This window comes from Schistocerca cancellata, chromosome 12, assembly GCF_023864275.1.
Source record: "Schistocerca cancellata isolate TAMUIC-IGC-003103 chromosome 12, iqSchCanc2.1, whole genome shotgun sequence".
NCBI lineage: Eukaryota > Metazoa > Arthropoda > Insecta > Orthoptera > Acrididae > Schistocerca > Schistocerca cancellata.
This window is the reverse complement of record NC_064637.1, coordinates 157,383,190-157,403,622: the sequence shown is the minus strand read 5'-3', so window position 1 is coordinate 157,403,622 and position 20,433 is coordinate 157,383,190. Positions and strand designations below refer to the sequence as shown.

The following is a 20,433-nucleotide window of genomic DNA, read 5'->3' as shown; positions in this document are numbered from 1 at the left end:
AGTCACCACACGACATTTTAATTTCTACTGTCTATACTTTTACAAATAAATTCATAAAACTTTGTTACCATGACGAGGAAGGGTTGAGGACTCCCATTCATCGCAGTGGAAGTTCAAAAACGTAGCAAAATACCATTTTTTACATGTGAAATTTCATCTTTTTTTTCACTTCTTACTGGCTGCATTTGTTGCTATGGGTACACTTTTCTTCCTAAGTAAGAGAGATTCTTCGATGAATTTTTCATAGCATACAGGCAGTAGTTACAGGTGTGTGAAACTCCAGAATTTTCCAAATCTATTAAAAACTGTGGAAAAATTGAAATAATTAACTATAAAACTTGAGTTTTTCCTAAACATGAAGTTTAAAATGTAACAGTTTATTCACTTTTTCATAAATTAAATAACTTCTAGAGTTTCATACACCTGTAACCATGGTTTGTATGCTGTACAAAAGCCTTCGAAGAATCTCTCGTACTTAGGAAGAAGAGTGCACCTATAGCATCAAACGCAGCCAGTAGTAAGTGAAAAAATGATGAAATTTCACATGTAAAATAATTGTGTTTTGTTACGTTTTTGAGCTTCCACTGTTATGAGTGTAAATGCTGAACCCTTCCTGGTCATTCTGTTGAAGTTTTATGAATTTATTTGTAAAAGTATAGACAGTGGAAATTAAAATGTCCTGTGGTCCCTCTCCTGCTCCAAATCGCCCCGTTTGACGTCCTAACTCCCTTAAGAGCAAACGTGTAACGATTTGTCAGGCTCAAAATTGGGGAACCAACGTCGGATCAACTGATGACACACAACAATTTATTGGACAACTATCGACGCTGGGCTAACTGTACGCACTTAGTACTTTGTCAGACATGTTACTGTGGGGGGGGGGGGGGGGGGGGGGAAGAGGTTGAAATGGGGAGGGGAGCGGACAATGTGAAGCCAAACTTTACATGCGTTAAAGTTTATCGGACACGATCTTGGGGACCACCTGTACACACGTTAAGGTTGTTTCGACTTGAAGTAGCGGGACGCCAAACTATACACACAGATATCGATTTATTGGAGGACCAACATTGGGTTAACTGTACACATGTAATCATACATCAGCACCTGCATCGGGAGGCAGACATCAATGTGACCGTACAAAGCGCAAATATCACAGATCTGATAACGGAGCACTGCAGTAGCACTGACTCCATACACGTTACAACTCATCAGATCCGCCAGTATCAGCCACTATACATACACTACTCGCCATTAAAATTGCTGCACCACGAAGATGACCCGCTACAGACGCGAAATTTAACCGACAGGAAGAAGATGCTGTCATATGCAAATGATTAGCTTTTCAGAGCTTTCACAGAGGGTTGGCGCCGGTGGCGACACCTACAACGTGCCGACATGAGGAAAGTTAACAACAGATTTCTCATACACAAACAGCAGTTGACCGACGTTGCCTGGTGAAATGTTGTGATGCCTCACGTAAGGAGAAGAAATGCGTACCATCACGTTTCCGACTTTGATAAAGGTCTGATTGTAGCCTATCGCGTTGGTCCAGATCCGATGACTGTTAGCAGAATATGGAATCGAAGGGTTCAGGAGGGTAATACGGAACGCCGTGCTGGATCCCAACGGCCTCGTATCACTAGCAGTCGAGATGACAGGCATCTTATCCGCATGGCTGTAACGGATCGTGCAGCCACGTCTCGATCCCTGAGTCAACAGATGGGGACGTTTGCGAGACAACAACCATCTGCACCAACAGTTCGACGACGTTTGCAGCAGCACGGACTATCAGCTCGGAGATCGTGCCTGCGGTTACCTTTGACGTTGCATCACAGACAGGAACTCCTGCGATGGTGTACTGAAGGACGAACCTGGGTGCACGAGTGGCAAAACGTCATTTTTTCGAATGAATCCAGGTTCTGTTTACAGCATCGTGATGGTCGCATCCGTGTTTGGCGACATCGCAGTGAACGCACATTGGAAGCTTGTATTCGTCATCGCCATATTGGCGTATCACCCGGCGTGATGGTATGGGGTCCCATTGGTTACCCGTCTTGGTCACCTCTTGTTCGCATTGACGGCACTTTGAACAGTGGACGTTACATTTCAGATGTGCTACAACCCGTGGCTCCACCCTTCATTCAATCCCTGCGAAACCCTACACTTTAGCAAGATAATGCACGACCGCATGTTGCAGGTCCTGTACCGGTGTTTCTGGATACAGAAAATCTTCGACTGCTGCCCTGGCCAGCACATTCTCCAGATCTCTCACCAATTGAAAACGTCTGGTCAATGGTGGCCGAGCAACTGGCTCGTCACAGTACGCCAGTCACTACTCTTGATGAACTGTGGTATTGTGTTGAAGCTGCGTGGGCAGCTGTACCTGTACACGCCATCCAAGCTCTATTAATGCCCAGGCGTATCAAGGCCGTTATTACGGCCAGAGGTGGTTGTTCTGGATACTGATTTTTCAGGATCTATGCACCCAAATTGCGTGAAAATGTAATCACATGTCAGTCCTAGTATATTTGTCCAATGAATACCCGTTATTCTTTGCATTTCTTCTTGGTGTATTAATAGCCAGTAGTGTATATTCTGATACAGTACATCCAACTCGATACTGGTGGGTTGACAAGGGTCATAACTGGGCTATTTAACTAATTACGCGGACACAAAATCTGGGACTGACACTGGGCCAACTGTAAACACTTGTAGATTTGTTTTATGTGCTATTGGAGAGCCGTTGTTGGGTCAGCATGACACACAGCATGATTTAATTGATCTGATATCGAGGTACCGCCATCAGGCCAAGTGTAGAAACATCATTTACTAGCTGTACCTGGCCACGCTTTCCTCTGGCTCAGTCTCCTTAAAAGTAAAATAAAGGAAGGAGAATGCATATGCTTCTAATGTGTAAGGAAACTGGATATACGTCCTAATCTCCATCTGTCCCCTGTCTCTTTTCATCTTCCCAGCCCCCTTTCTTTGTCCATCACTTCCTCCCTGTCAATCTTCTCCCTCCATCTTCTCCTTCCCTCCTTCCCCTTCTCTCAATCCATCTTCTCTCTCTCTCTCTCTCTCTCTCTCTCTCTCTCTCTCTCTCTCTCTCTCTCTCACACACACACACACACACACACACACACACACACACACACACACACACACACACACTCCTTAAGACCTGTTTATTGTTATTGCAAATTCATATTCTGTAGTAATATGCTAATCATAAACCATTAAGACATAAGTACAATTTTCCTGTCTACTATTCTACTATCAACGTTTCACTATTGTATATTCTACATATATATATATATATATATATATATATATATATATATATATATATATATATATATAAGCGGCGACATACTCGCGAGTACAAACAGTGGTCCAGGTAGTGTCAAATGTATTTTATTCCAGTCTTTGATCACAATGCAAAGTCCTTCGACGATGAACGGTTTCAGTCAGTAATAACCATCTTCAGATCTGTTCTACACCATGTCCTAGTGCGATAAAGCCGTAATGGCGTCGTCAAAACATATGAATACACTCCTCAAAGCATCATCATATAGAACTAAAATATGGTGTAAAGTAAGGCCACATCGTCCACACAGTGATTTTGCACCATATTTTAGTTCGGTGACGATGCCATGCTGAGTGTATTTATATGTTCTGACGACGCCATTACGGCTTTATCACAGTTTTTCAAATGGCTTTGAGCACTATGGGACTTAACTTCTGAGGTCATCAGTGCCCTAGAACTTACAATTAATTAAACCTAACTAATCTAAGGACATCACACACATTCATGCCCGAGGCAGGATTCGAACCTGCGACCGTAGTGGTCGCGCGGTTCCAGACTGTAGCGCCTAGAACCGTTCGGTCACCACGGCCGGCTTTATCACAGTAAGACGTGGTGTAGAACAGATCTGAAGACGGTCATTACTGACAGAAACCGGTCATCGTCGAAGGACTTTATTATATCATCAATGATTGGAATAAAAACATTTCATAGTCTACATGTGTCTAAATGCTTATTACAGTAATGTGTAAACATTTGAAGTAAATCGAAAACGTACATTTTGAGATTTTTGGTAACAATGTCTTCCCTTATACACAAATAATTAGGTTCCTAAAAGTAAGCCTTTATTAGAGTTCAACGCCTTGTCAATTTCAAAGCAATCGGCCACGAATTTTCGGAAATACACGATTTTGAACAAATGAACATTTACATTTTATTTTATATAGATTGGACCCGACATCCAGTCGCCGAAGTTGAACAAACAGTTCACTCAGTCGTGTACTGTCATGGACAAATCGTTTCTTCACCTTCTGTGCAGCAAATGAGAAAGGCTATAATACACTTCAGTTGTTTAGGAGCTGTGCTCAGTGATGATGCAATACGGTTTCCTCGATTACTTGCCACCTATCTCAAAATGTCGCAGCTTTGTTGAAGCATGCCAGGATTAGGCCAGGTTTCATACCTGTCGCTTCTGATGACAGAGGTGCTGATGCTGTTCGGGAAGGTGGTTGGGTCGGTCATCTCCTGATACACACCTGCCCTGTGGCGAGCCCAGACAGCAACGACAGGTAATCTCAGCTGCAGAATGACTGCAAACTGACCGGAATTCTGCAGGCTGCATGATTCAGGCCCTGTGTAGCTTACAGTGACATGCCCACCCCCTTAGCCACCTTAACTTTCACTTATTGGCTTGTTGCAAAGTTTTTCCAGTGCGATCAATAAACGTCAGCTGAGAATGTGTTACAAGGTGACCCGAGACATTTGGGAGACTTGAGTCAGACAGCATGCTGCTGATGACAGTAGACTTCTACATCTACATCTACATTTATACTCCGCAAGCCACCCAAAGGTGTGTGGCGGAGGGCAATTTACGTGCCACTGTCATTATCTCCCTTTCCTGTTCCAGTCGCGTATGGTTCGCGGGAAGAACGACTGTCTGAAAGCCTCTGTGGGCGCTCTAATCTCTCTAATTTTACATTCGTGATCTCCTCGGGAGGTATAAGTAGGGGGAAGCAATATATTCGATACCTCATCATGAAACGCACCCTCTCGAAACCTGGCGAGCAAGCTACACCGCGATGCAGAGCGCCTCTCTTGCAGAGTCTGCCACTTGAGTTTGTTAAACATCTCCGTAACGCTATCACGGTTACCAAATAACCCTGTGACGAAACGCGCCGCTCTTCTTTGGATCTTCTCTATCTCCTCCGTCAACCCGATCTGGTACGGATCCCACACTGATGCGCAATACTCAAGTATAGGTCGAACGAGTGTTTTGTAAGCCACCTCCTTTGTTGATGGACTACATTTTCTAAGGACTCTCCCAATGAATCTCAACCTGGTACCCGCTTACCAACAATTAATTTTATATGATCATTCCACTTCAAATCGTTCCGCACGCATACTCCCAGATATTTTACAGAAGTAACTGCTACCAGTGTTTGTTCCGCTATCATATAATCATACAATAAAGGATCCTTCTTTCTCTGTATTGGCAATACATTACATTTGTCTATGTTAAGGGTCAGTTGCCACTCCCTGCACCAAGTGCCTATCCGCTGCAGATCTTCCTGCATTTCGCTACAATTTTCTAATGCTGCAACTTCTCTGTATACTACAGCATCATCCGCGAAAAGCCGCATGGAACTTCCGACACTATCTACTAGGTCATTTATATATATTGTGAAAAGCAATGGTCCCATAACACTCCCCTGTGGCACGCCAGAGGTTACTTTAATGTCTGTAGACGTCTCTCCGTTGATAACAACATGCTGTGTTCTGTTTGCTAAAAACTCTTCAATCCAGCCACACAGCTGGTCTGATATTCCGTAGGCTCTTACTTTGTTTATCAGGCGACAGTGCGGAACTGTATCGAACGCCTTCCGAAAGTCAAGAAAAATAGCATCTACCTGGGAGCCTGTATCTAATATTTTCTGGGTCTCATGAACAAATAAAGCGAGTTGGGTTTCACACGATCGCTGTTTCCGGAATCCCTGTTGATTCCTACATAGTAGATTCTGAGTTTCCAAAAACGACATGATACTCGAGCAAAACACATGTTCTAAAATTCTACAACAGATTGACGTCAGAGATATAGGTCTATAGTTTTGCGCATCTGCTCGACGACTCTTCTTGAAGACTGGGACTACCTGTGCTCTTTTCCAATCATTTGGAACCTTCTGTTCCTCTAGAGACTTGCGGTACACGGCTGTTAGAAGGGGGGCAAGTTCTTTCGCGTACTCTGTGTAGAATCGAATTGGTATCCCGTCAGGTCCAGTGGACTTTCCTCTGTTGAGTGATTCGAGTTGCTTTTCTATTCCTTGGACACTTATTTCGATGTCAGCCATTTTTTCGTTGGTGCGAGGATTTAGAGAAGGAACTGCAGTGCGGTCTTCCTCTGTGAAACAGCTTTGGAAAAAGGTGTTTAGTATTTCAGCTTTACGCTTGTCATCCTCTGTTTCAATGCCATCATCATCCCGGAGTGTCTGGACATGATGTTTCGAGCCACTTACTGATTTAACGTAAGACCAGAACTTCCTAGGATTTTCTGTCAAGTCGCTACCTAGTATTTTACTTTCGAATTCACTGAATGCTTCACGCATAGCCCTCCTTACGCTAACTTTGACATCGTTTAGCTTCTGTTTGTCTGAGAGGTTTTGGCTGCGTTTAAGCTTTGAGTGAAGCTCTCTTTGCTTTCGCAGTAGTTTCCTAACTCTGTTGTTGTACCACGGTGGGTTTTTCCCGTCCCTCACAGTTTTACTCGGCACGTACCTGTCTAAAACTGCACTGATAAGTTATGTTGGCCTTCTTGGCCCTCATCTGCTGGACATTACAGTCACGTGACCCTGAATGCAAAGCGGTAGCAGGTTGATCAGAACACTGCAAGTCACTTGTTTCAATCACAGCGTCGCTGGCGATGAACGCATCTATGCTTGTTGGGATGGCACATTGACTGGCCATCTTGACAGCACTCATCTGTCTCGTGTTAAAACCACGGCAGCAGGACCAGGTTATTTTGGCTGCAAAACGACTGCAACGAGTTGGTCACAGTAGAGAAGCGTCTTGTTTCAGACCTGGTGATGCTGATGTCGTCTATATTTTCGCTGCTATAGGCGATCATTGGGCTGACCATCTTCACAGCACTCACCTGCTTCTTGCTGAAGCTGTTCAGCGAGATGAGATAACTGTAACAAGTCCAAGTCGACTGAACTTCTCGGGGCTACTTGTTTCAGACACTGTGTGCTTACGGTGGACATAGCAGCGGGTTGGGTTTAGCAACAAGTTTGACATCCTTTGTAGGACTCGACTGGTTTCTACTGAGGTCATGCAGCAAGATCAGTAAACATTAATCGAAAAATGACCACAATCTAACAGGAGTAGCACCGGCCAAGTGTTTAAGACCTTTTGCTTCTGACGATGGCTTTCTGACCAGGCAGACCACTTTCATGGCACTTATGGGTGCTTTGTGCTCAAGCTGTACAACAGGCTGGGGTAACCTTGACTGCGAAACGATTATAAGCTGAGTGGGCACCTGTTTCACAGTTTCTGCTGCCGACGATGGGCGTGCCAACGCTCTCTGTCCTTTACGACTGGGTTGTTGACCTTCACAGCAGCTGCGTGTGCAGAGCCTGTTCAGGAGAAATGGGTAAACGTCGGTGTACAGCGACCACAATCTTACTAGACTGGCGCACACCACTTGCTTCACATATAGTCCTGCTGACAATCGACTTACAGCATTGTTTGGTATGATGACCAGGTCGGATTCTTCACTAAACTCGTCTGGTTTTCCTTTATGTTGGATGTTGGGCCACTTAACTAGATCAGAGTGAGCCATCTGTTTCAGACACAGGGCTGTAAGCTTGTTGACATTACAGATTAGATGGCCATCATCACAGCATTCGTGAGCTTCGTGTTGAAGCTGTTCAGCAAGTTTGATTAACTTCAACTGTGAAACTGCTATCACCTGACAGGGGCCATACCACTGCCGTTAAGCATGTCGATTGTGCTCGCAGTCTCCATGGCACCCATCTGCTACACGCTGAAGCTGGGAAGCAGGATCAGGTAACATCATCTACAGTTGACACTGGACTCAGCTGAATGCTGCTTGCTTGCTTCAGAGCTGGTGCTGCTGACAGTGGACATGTTAGCATCTTTTGGTGTAGCATTTAGGTTGGTCTTGTTCGTTGCACTCGTCTCTTTCCTTCTTAATTTGGACTGTAGAACCATGTAATATTCCCTCCAAAGTAATCGGAAATTAACCACAGCACTGCGGACAACCTGTTTCACAGCCAGTGCTGCTGATGATACACACACAAATACTTGATGACATGATAAAAGTACTGTTCATCTTGACAGCACTCATCTGTTCCACGCAGAAGACTGGCCACACGGCCAGGTAACTATAGCTGCAAAACACCAAGTCTACCACAGCAGTTCTGATAATTGGTTCAGGTGTGGTACTGCTGCTGATGGATATTTGAGCTGTCTTCACCCTGAGGCCAAGCAGCAGGACCATTTTACACTGGCTGAAAAATGGCCACAGTCTGACTACAGTCGTGTTGGCCACTTGAGTTACACCTGGTGCTGCTGGCGATGGACATCCCTACGCAATGATGTTATGAATGAGATGGCTTTCTTTATGGATTTAATTTGTTTCATTTTGAAAGTGGGCATCAGGATCAAGGAGCCTTTCCCGCAAAGTAATCAGTACCTGACTGGACTTGCGTGTGTGTCACGTGCTCCACATCAGGGGCTGCCGACACTGACACACCAGCACTGTTTGGTGCCATGACTACGTTGATGTTAACATCAATGAAACAACAAGTTCACTGTTACCAGTCACCGTTTTATTTGTTTCCACGACGCGTTTCGAAGGTTTAAACCTCCATCATCGGGTGGATTTCGAAAATAGCCGTGATTGCCTGACTGGGCAGATTAACTTTAAATGCGAACATTTTTAGGTGACAGTGAACTTGTTGTTTCATTGATGTCAGTAACAGTCACGATAAAGCCTAACCTAAAAATGTTCGCATTTAAAGTTAATCTGCCCAGTCAGGCAATCAAGGCTATTTTCGAAATCCACCCGATGATGGAGGTTTAAACCTTCGAAACGCGTCGTGGAAATAAATAAAACGGTGACTGGTAACAGTGAACTTGTTGTTTCATTGATGTCAGTAACAGTCACGGTAAAGCCTAACCTAAAAATGTTCGCATTTAAAGTTAATCTGCCCAGTGAGCCAATCAAGGCTATTTTCGAAATCCACCCGATGATGGAGGTTTAAACCTTCGAAACGCGTCGTGGAAATAAATAAAACGGTGACTGGTAACAGTGAACTTGTTGTTTCATTGATGTCAGTAACAGTCACGGTAAAGCCTAACCTAAAAATGTTCGCATTTAAAGTTAATCTGCCCAGTCAGGCAATCAAGGCTATTTTCGAAATCCACCCGATGATGGAGGTTTAAACCTTCGAAACGCGTCGTGGAAATAAATAAAACGGTGACTGGTAACAGTGAACTTGTTGTTTCATTGATGTCAGTAACAGTCACGGTAAAGCCTAACCTAAAAATGTTCGCATTTAAAGTTAATCTGCCCAGTCAGGCAATCAAGGCTATTTTCGAAATCCACCCGATGATGGAGGTTTAAACCTTCGAAACGCGTCGTGGAAATAAATAAAACGGTGACTGGTAACAGTGAACTTGTTGTTTCATTGATGTCAGTAACAGTCACGGTAAAGCCTAACCTAAAAATGTATGTTGGTGTTCTTTATGTGCCACATCCGCTTCTTCCTTAAGTTGGACAGAAGACTGCTCAACTTCGCTGTAGCGCAGTGTGTGGCTTTTGTTTAGGACCCAGTGCTCCTGACAATGGATGTGTCAAAGTGGCTGGCCATCTTGACTGCACTCATTTATTTTGTGCTGAATCCAGGAATTAGGACCGGAAATAAGTGGGCCATAGTACTGCAGTTACTTTTTCAGACCTGTTACTGCTGATTACGGATATTACAATGATACTTGGGGATACAAATGAGCTGTCTATCTTCACAAGACTCATTTGGTTTGTACCAAAGTCAAGCGAAAAGTGCAGCTAACCTTGGCTGCAAACACACAGTGGGCTGACTGGATGTGTGCAGGCCACTAGTTTCTGACCTTTTGCTGCTGACACTCCGCAGGTCATCATTTTCCTTTGTGATTACCAGGTTGGTCACCTCCACAACATTCGTCTGCTTTATTCTGAAAACAAGAATAGGTAACCTTGGCTGTTAAAAGAAGACAATGTGAACTGGGTCGACTGGCCCACTCGGTTCAGACCTGAGGCCGTTTAAAATGCACAAGCCAACACCCTTGTGCAAGATGAATAGACGGGCTACCATGTGATCTCTCATCTGCTTCATGTTGAAACTGGTCAGAAGGCTCAGGTAATCTTGTCTGCAAGATGAGTGACAGTGGCAGGTCAAACCTGATTGACCTGCAAATGCTGTTCGAGATGGCATCCAAGCAGGTCATCTTCAGGACACTCATCTGTTACATGTAGAAGCTGTCGAGGAGGATCAGATAGCTTGAGTGGCAAAGTGACCAAGGACTGGCCTGACCAGTGTAGAGATGGGCAAAACTGTTGTTTTCAGAGATTGGATCAGAACTGTTCACTCCATGAAATGAATTAGCTCTTTTTCATGACTCACCACTCATTTACAATAGAAAATAAATGGAAGGCACATTGTCCTTTAAACTTGGTTTATTCCAGTACTATACCTGAATTTTCATCTTATTTGATCCTATTTTGAAGTAACACACATAATGAGTAAGAATTTTGTATTGTTTATTGAAATTTCCACGATATGACAAAGTTTTTTATTATTGATTTATTTTGCACTAACGTGGTTTTTTGGGTGATCGGAAAATGTTGTAACTTGAGATTTACATTAACAATATATTTGGCTATAATGTATTAAAATTTCATTAACCTCATACAAATACATCGCAAGCCATATATTTTTAAAGTGAACGTTTCCTTCCGAAGACGCCTAAAATCGCAAAATCCACACCAGAATAAGAAAAAAAATATAAATTTGACTGTAAAACGAAAGTGCTGCATATAGCCTTACGCAGAATAAAACAAGGAAAATATTGGTGTATCACATTTTGCGATACGTTTATTGGTTCGCTCGTAATTAAAGTGTAAATTCGAGTGTCCATAATAAAAATCCTATAGTAAGAGGAGTCATCAGGAACCTAATCTAATCAGTTTAAACAAATAAAAATAAAATAAAAACAATTGATGTATACATAACATAATAATGTAATATACATAGCGGTATTACTACGAAGAACAATATCCAGTAGGGACGAACTCCGATGCAGAGGCGCTGAGTCGAGCAGGTCGAGCCGCGAGCTGTATTACTGCGTGAGCTGAGACCGCAGAGACCAGAGTGACACCTGAGTCGCTTTGCTCAACGCTCTGGCTAGAGTCGAGACGGTGGGGTGAGCATTGAGCGGGCGAGTTCTGAGGGTGGGGGGAGCGGTGAACTCACCCGCTCCGAGACAAATCGTCCATTCCCTTCCGAGCAGGTTGTTGCAAGTAGTTCCTATGTTATCCGCTAGATGGCTCTCTGTCCTGTTGCTTGCATCAACTGCCCGGAGGGCAGCACGTGCGACTGAAACGATCGCTGACAGAGTGCGATGCGAAGTTAAGCTGCGCCAGACACTGCATGCGGCAGACGATGCACAGAGATGGCACGGCATATGTGAAACACAAAATCCAATGTGGCACTGCACAATGCAGGCAGCCAAGGTAGAAGCAGGGCAGAGGCCAGCGCTGGCTGTGTTGTGTGGCGTGCACTGTGCTCTGACCAGCAGAGGCGCTGCTGATATGCTCCGTCTCCCTCTCTCTCTCTCTCTCTCTCTCTCTCTCTCTCTCTCTCTCTCCCCCTCTCTCTCTCTCTCTCTCTCTCTCTCTCTGCCGTGGGAAACGTTTGGAGCTACCGTTCTTTTTTTCTGAATCACTGATTGTTCACTCCTTTGAAAGATTCAACTCTATGAATTAGTTCAAGAGCGGATCCCCCATCTCTAGACCAGTGTGGACCACTTGCTCCAGACCTGGTATTGCTGTCAGTGAACATACTAATCCCACTCCGTGTGACAACTGGGGTGGGTACCTACGGGCTACTCACCTGCCTCACTCGGACGTCAGGCAGCAGGGTGAGGTAACGGTGGCCATCGAGCGACCGCGAGCTGACCGGAGTGGTGCGGGCCGCACTGTTCCAGACCTGGTGCTGCTGACGACGGACATGCCGACGCTGTTCGGCGTGGCGACCGGGCTGGCCATCTTCACGGCGCTCATCTGCTTCGTGCTGAAGCTGTTCAGCAGAGCCAGGTACTCTCGGCCGCGGCACTACGCCAACGCCAACCTGGCGCCGCCCATCCTCTTCTCCAGCGAGACCGGTGAGTTGCTCTGTAAGTCGACGCTCTGTGAGTACTGTTTACTATATTCTCTGCTACCTGCCTGCAAAGTGCCACCACTGTGCTTCGCCCACTGATATACTGACTCTGCGCACCTCTGAGGACACAGCTGGGAAGACCCCGGCCGCCTGCATTTCACAGTCCCACACATTCACAGTGCACGCGCTTGTCACAACTCGAAACCGAAAGCTGACAGCTAAACACTGGACACGTGTGTGTGTGTGTGTGTGTGTGTGTGTGTGTGTGTGTGTAGGCGCGCGCTTCTGTACATGTGGCATTTGATAGTCAGCCTCACCCTCAACAGAAGACAGATAGGCAGACCAAAAAAAAAAGGTCAACCCGAAGACAAATCCTGCTGATAATACTACTAGTCGGCAAGACTCAGCCGGACCAGGACCACCTGTGGAGATCAAGATTTTAAACATGGCTGAAACAGCAACTGTAATTCTTCACGATAAAGAATGACAGCCAAAACAGTTGCAGGATAAAGATTTATTAAAATTCTTGACCAAGGCTGTTGATATAGTTTCCGGGATGTGAGGTCGTGGTCCAAGAACTTTTCTGCTCCTTACGTTTCGTCCAGGACTGCGCTGGACTTCCTCAGAGGCGCTGCTCCGCTGAGTCTCGCCGACTGACTGGTCGGGTGTCTGAGAGCGACTTATATATTGTGAGAAAGGGGGGCGTGGTTCAGGTGACACGTGATGAGCAGTGATAATCCATAGCAAAGATAAGGTTGACTATCGATTACCACCTTGTCAAAGATAAAAATTGTTAGCAATTTTGTAGAGCCACTGTCCATATATCGCTAAGTTTCATAGCCTCCTCTTTCCTATTAAAATTATCGTTATGTTTATAAATTTCGATAGCTTCTCTATAAAGCCGTGGATAGTAATTTAACGTTGTAGATAAAACTTCGGTATCCGAAAACTTCACTTGGTGGTTGCCTGGTTGAAGAGCATGTTCCGCTACAGCTGACTTTTCTATTTTACCAAGTCGACAAAGACTTTTATGCTCTTTCAGTCGCGCGTTTACGCTTCTTTCGGTAGTACCAATGTAAACTTTACCACAGGTACATGGAATTTTATACACACCACATGTCGACAGGGGAGGGCGTTTATCCTTCAGATGTTTCACTTCAGCAGGCTTTTGAAAAAAACGGCTACTCAAGAAAAGAGATAAATAGAATTTTGCGTCCAAGGAACAGAAACCCAAAAGATAAGAATGAACCACAACGACAGAAAAATACAGTAGTTCTCCCTTTTATTAAAAAAGTAACAGATCGGATCGGTAAGATTTTACGAAAACATGACATAAAACCGATCTTTAAACCAACAAAGAAAACAAGTCAAGTACTACGATCTGTGAAGGATAAACGCCCTCCCCTGTCGACATGTGGTGTGTATAAAATTCCATGTACCTGTGGTAAAGTTTACATTGGTACTACCAAAAGAAGCGTAAACACGCGACTGAAAGAGCATAAAAGTCTTTGTCGACTTGGAAAAATAGAAAAGTCAGCTGTAGCGGAACATGCTCTTCAACCAGGCAACCACCAAGTGAAGTTTTCGGATACCGAAGTTTTATCTACAACGTTAAATTACTATCCACGGCTTTATAGAGAAGCTATCGAAATTTATAAACATAACGATAATTTTAATAGGAAAGAGGAGGCTATGAAACTTAGCGATATATGGACAGTGGCTCTACAAAATTGCTAACAATTTTTATCTTTGACAAGGTGGTAATCGATAGTCAACCTTATCTTTGCTATGGATTATCACTGCTCATCACGTGTCACCTGAACCACGCCCCCCTTTCGCACAATATATAAGTCGCTCTCAGACACCCGACCAGTCAGTTGGTCCGCCGCTCGTGGTCTCGCGGTAGCGTTCTCGCTTCCCGAGCACGGGGTCCCGGGTTCGATTCCCGGCGGGGTCAGGGATTTTCACCTGCCTCGAGATGACTGGGTGTTTGTGTTGTCCTCATCATTTCATCATCATCCAGGAACGTGGCGAAATTGGACTGAGCAAAGATTGGGAAATTGTACGGGCGCTGATAACCACGCAGTTGAGCGCCCCACAAACCAAACATCATCTCCGACCAGTCAGTCGGCAAGACTCAGCGGAGCAGCGCCTCTGAGGAAGTCCAGCGCAGTCCTGGACGAAACGTAAGGAGCAGAAAAGTTCATTCTACAATTCTTGAGCAAGGTTTCGGTATATATAAATATACCTTCATCAGGAGTAAAAAATCTAAAATTACATCACGCAATGGAGATTAATAAAACAATTGTGCTAATTATTGACGACACCTTTGGCACAATTGTTTTATTAATCTCCATTGCATGATGTAATTTTAGATTTTTTACTTCTGATGAAGGTATATTTATGTATACCGAAACCTTGCTCAAGAATTTTAGTAAATCTTTATCCTGCATCTGTTTTGGCTGTCATCCTTTACCGTGAACCTGTGGATATGTTCAGTGCAGCTCTGGACGAAATATTAGGAACAAAAAAAGTTCCTCAGATTTGGTATATCCATCATTAGATCCCACAGAGCTACCAAAGTGAAGGAATGCCAAATGCTGCATTTCATCTGCTCTTCCTAATACTCCCCCACATTCGCTATGGGATTAAACTCGGATGATTTAGAGGGCGAGGTTCCATTACGCTGCGTCGGAGTTTTTCAAACCAGGAAAGAATGTTGTCATCTTTCCATGTTAACGGAAACGTGAATAAGTGAGCTCGAGTCATGGGACGAAAAGGAGCCCCAGAACCTCACAGAAGCACTCCCAGCACAAACTACAACCTCCACACACTGCTGATTAAACGTCTCATTGGGTTGTCAGTGCACTAGTGTCATTCTAAAAGGGACAATACTACACAGGTCCAGCCAGCTACTGTTCAGTTTCTGTGCTGTTTCGCACACTGAAGACCTGAAGCATCATGTGACTGTCTTTCACGACGTACCCGACTTGAAATGTCCGTTGCATGAAGTACCCTTCGCAGTGATCGCTGGGAAACTGCTTGAGACAGACATGCATCCACTGTCAGCAGCAATTCCGGTCGAGCTTGAAACCGACTGTCACTGACAAGGAGTGACACTATTCTCTGGTCCCTGCCGGTTAGGATGTTTCTACGATCGCTGCTCTTGCGTTGTGTTACGTGCTATGAGTGGCACTTCGTCCCTTGTAGACAAGTTACACGGTTTGCACCGATACATCAACAAATTGGGAAAATTCGTTCACGGTGTGGCTGTGGACACATAGAAACAAGACAGCTCCTTTGCACCATTTGCCACAGTGACCCACCGTATTGCGCCATTTCCATACAGCCGACTGCCACATACGCAGCACTTCACTGTCGTGACTTGCGTCATCGGCGGAGGGTCATATGACCACTTGGCAGCAGTCCTGCACCACCTACAGCGCTTCAAAGTGGCCAGGGGGTTCTTTTAATCAGATTAGTTAATATTTTCTCTCGTGAGCTTATTTCAATCTAATTCCTGGCATCTACTAAAGTGGGGGTACCACACGGTTCTGTTCTAGGACCAGTGACATGATATGTCACTAAACATAACAGATGCTTAAAAATTTCTCTATTTAGAAATGACACGAGCCCATTGTGAAGATGTAGAAGGCAAGAAAATGCTTCAGCAAACAATATCGATTAACTGCAGCAAACCACAGGAAATTTTCGTAAAAGAGATACGTCATTATCACACTGTCAGCAAAGAATCAGTGGGGAAGAACATTTCGAATTCTTCGTGCTGCAGTTGTACGTTCGTCCTCGTTTGAAGTATAGCAGTCAGGATCTTGTGTACGATCTAAATTTTGCTCCCTTAACTGTGACAATAATCTCCACTGCCTCTGAGATTGAATCGCGGACGTTTATTTACCTTGTGTACATTATCTCTATTATAGCATGCATGCCACATTGTGGCGCAGCTCTTTGAATTTGTGAAGACTATTCCCATCCCACAAGAGAGCTGTAAGAACTATATGCAGTGTGATTTTGTGAACTGCGTGTAGTCCATTGCTGAAGCACCTTGGAATTCTAACTCTGGCATCTCTGTACATATCTTGCATTCTGGGAGTTTTCATTAATAACATTGACTAAAAGACTGCTACAGTCACTCAGTGAACAAGAGACGCAAGAATAATCATTACTTTGGTACGCTATTCTACAGAATTGTGTGCACTCTTTTCAAAAGGCCTCAGTGCTAACTGAATAATGTGATACATGCATCCCAGATTTTCAAATCTACGTTGCAAAGTTTCCGTGTGGCATATGCGTTTTATGCCATACAAGACTTCCTCAGAGCAGCTTAGAGCTTTCCATAGTAATGTGTTAACTACTTGCATACAGGAATCGTCAGAATTCCATGATAGGGTAGGAACGATCATTCAAAACAAAAAAAGCCAGTGAATATGGGCTCTAAAATGTATATCTGAAGAACTGTGAGCACTTAGACACAGTGAATCAAATCTCTTCTACTGCAGCCTCTTTGCTTTCCATATTTTGAGAGGAGGTAGTATGGACCAAAACAAGAAAAATATTGTCCAGCAAACATGCCCTCTAAAGTGCATACTTTAAAAAGCACGATCACTTGTTCACAATAGCGAAGGTAACCAACCGCTAATAGCTCTTAAGGTGTGCATATCAGAGGCCATGTTTACTATACAAATGATCACTTCTGTCATATTCCTGAACATTGACCACTCCTCCTTGGACACCCTGTATACCTAAAATCACTAATCTTCAGTATTTTTTTAACAGCATTGTTTAAATACGACAGCATCATTTTATCATGACACAGCTTTCCCTCACAGGTGCCAACCACCCTCGAGGAAAAATTAAAAAAAAAACAGTATACAGAATGTATCATAATAAACAGCAAAACAGACACGTGTTAAAATATATGACAATACAAGGAAATAACTATCAGTGAATATGGGTACAAAAATCGGGCGTTTGCGAGGTAATTCCGAACGTGTCTTGAAGAACCGCTGCTGACTTCGTAACGAAATATTGTCCTAGTTAACACACATGTGTTTCAGATACAAACTTTTCGATTACGTCCCCATCTAACTGAGCTGAAATTTCAGCCACAGCCGCTGTATCGTGCGGGTTTCAATTGCCTTGGTTGGTTGGTTGGTTGGTTCGTTCGTTCGTTCGTTTGGAGAGTAAAGGGACCAAACTACAGGGTCATCTGTCCCGTGCTGCCAGGGATTTTCCTATGGTGGGAGGACTGGACCACTGTGCCCTCAGTCGTGATACCAGTCGAGGAGCTACTGACGATGGAGTGGTAGCGACTCCACAGTCGGGACCACTGCAACAGCCGGGAGTGCGATGTCGTGCTCACCCCACGCCCCTCCATACCGCATCCGATGTTGACTGAGCTAGGACGACTTGGTGGTCGGTCGACTATCGCGTGATCTTCAGGGCCTGATTACGGGGCTTCCTTTTCTTTTTGACATTCCACAATGAAATTTACTGTGGACCCTATGCGTTTTTCACAACGTCGATTGTATGATTTCATGGCAACCGCGAATTGACAATCTGTTTTGACTACTGCGGAATCGTTCACACAGTAGCAATACGACTAGAGAATCTACAACCACGGGGTGCGTCTTTCATTGCCACATTTGAGTGGAATGTGATACAAACCCAGATGCTGTAGATCGTCTGTAACGTTATATAGCAGGTTTTCTATCTTTGTTGGCAGGAACGAAATACACTTAAGATAAGTCAGTATAAGCCAGAATCACTTCCCTCGCCGTTTGATATTCTTCCCCAGTGTCAGATTAATGCGACCATGTAATTCTTTCTCACGCTAAGTTCCATTAATCGGACCATAGACAGAACACTAAAAAGAATTAATAGTGGCTGGTTGATGTCTTATTCTTTGTAAGAATCAACCTACACTAAAAAGAAAGGTGAGGAAGAAATGCTAATAAAGTTCTCCGAACCAAATGCAAAACCACCTAAACTTTATGGTACTGGGATCTGGCTACTAACACAACTGGAAATGAACGAAGAACACGAGCGGCGGAAATGTGATTCTTAAGAAGAGAATCTGGTTATAGACCATCTAGGACAGGTGTTCCCTAACGGCAATAGGTGTAGCACTGACGATACGCAAAGACATTTCAGATGGTAAGCTTAAAGGTAAACAAAACATGCAACGACATAAGCATAATTATTATGTTACGTTAGTCTTTTTGCAAAGTAAAAACAGATTGGTTGAAGGTCGGATTATGGCTCCCGCAGCCCTCCCTTCATTGATCGTCACTGTCCTATCCAGGAATGATTCATCTTCTTTTGACGTTCACGATATTTTGATCGGGCCGCCTTACAAATGGTTCAAATGGCTCTGAGCGCTATGGGACTTAACATCTAAGGTCATCAGTCCCCTAGAACTTAGAACTACTTAAACCTAACTAACCTAAGGACACCACACACATCCATGCCCGCGGCAGGATTCGAACCTGCGACCGTAGCGGTCGCGCGGTTCCAGACTGCAGCGCCTAGAACCGCTCGGCCACTCTGGCCGGCAAAAGGAATCCTGCTAATGGTTAGCAGAATTCTTGTAGTTACAGACTGCAACTATACGCTGTGCTCTCACTGCTGACCCTCGTCACCGCATTCTCACATGGAATTAGTTCGCACATGCATGTAGGCAACCCAGTTACCAGACTCGCAAAGCAGGCGGTCTTTACGTGTTCTCAGACACATCACGAGCCGGCCGTTGTGGCCGAGCGGTTCTAGGCACTTCAGTCAGGAACCGCGCTGCTGCTATAGTCGCAGGTTCGAATCCTGCCTCGGGCATAGATGTGTGTCATGTTCTTAGGTCAGTTAGGTTTAAGTAGTTCTGTGTGTAGGGGACTGATGACCTCAGATGTTAAGTCCCATAGTACTCAGAGCCATTTAGACACATCACGTCGACGACTAGGACCTACGAATTGACGTTTGCCACATCAGAAACACAGCCCATAATCAGCATTTATAGTGTGAGTTATAAACTTAGGCATATGCTCTGTCCACTGATGTGTGTCCGTTTTCAGTATGTGTTGTAGTTTCTGCATAGTTATCCTCTGAAACCCTGGATGTTCTTATGAATAATCCTGTATGTCCTGCCACCCATCGCCGTTCCCTTAGAAGACTGAAAGGTGGGGAATAATCTTTTCGTATTGTTACTTCTGACTAAGGCATTAATTAAAATAACCATATATTAATATTTCGTGAAATAAAATTGGGCGGGGCCAAGTTGGGACTATATGGAGGATGACCGATCAGAGTTAACTTGAGGTATCGGATTGTTCAAGATGTCGCAGTGCAACTGTGTGGTCGGCTGTGGCCATAATGAATGAGAGGGCCCCCATGTATGGAGAAACTCGATTACAGCAAGATCTTTCTAGTACACCGACATAGTTACGCTACGCACAGCCATGTTATACGCTAAAATTCAAAGCCCTGTAATGGCAGAGTGTTTGCAACTTCGTCATCGAAGCAGGAAAGTCGACCGTGTCTTGAAGACAGGATAGATCTCTGACACATAGACAATACTGTGAAAAGGTTCGCCAGAAGGTTGCCTCGAGAAATAATATTTCCCGGAAACTCGCAAACAGCAAATGGGGAGCAAAACCTACTATCCTGTGAACCACCACCAAAGCACTATGCTTCTCTAAAGCTGGATAGGCCTGCCAGTATGAACCAGATCAAACAAAGTGAAGGAGGTCGACATAGGCCTTAATGAAACGTGTCAAATAACAACAAGATGTATGAAACCCACATCCCTACGAAAGCTTTACAGATCTGCTTGTCTTGGGAGTCCCAGCTCCTGAAGAACATCTCACGAACGCACAGAGGGGCTCAGACAAATCATCGATCATTAACAGCCTCTCTTGATCACCACATGGATGCCTGGACAACTAAGACCCCCTTAAAGGAACGCAAGAC

The 20,433-nt window shown here is 44.4% G+C and overlaps 1 protein-coding gene across 1 annotated transcript in view; it reads left to right on the top strand.

Moving 5' to 3' along the window:
• The window catches only part of LOC126109546 (translation initiation factor IF-2), a 719,414-nt gene that overhangs the window by 610,704 nt on the left and 88,277 nt on the right, over positions 1–20,433 (top strand). Inside the window, exon 4 of the mRNA XM_049914562.1 lies at positions 12,284–12,460. Coding sequence (XP_049770519.1) covers positions 12,284–12,460 — 177 coding nt within the window. The remainder of the gene's footprint in view (positions 1–12,283; positions 12,461–20,433) is intronic.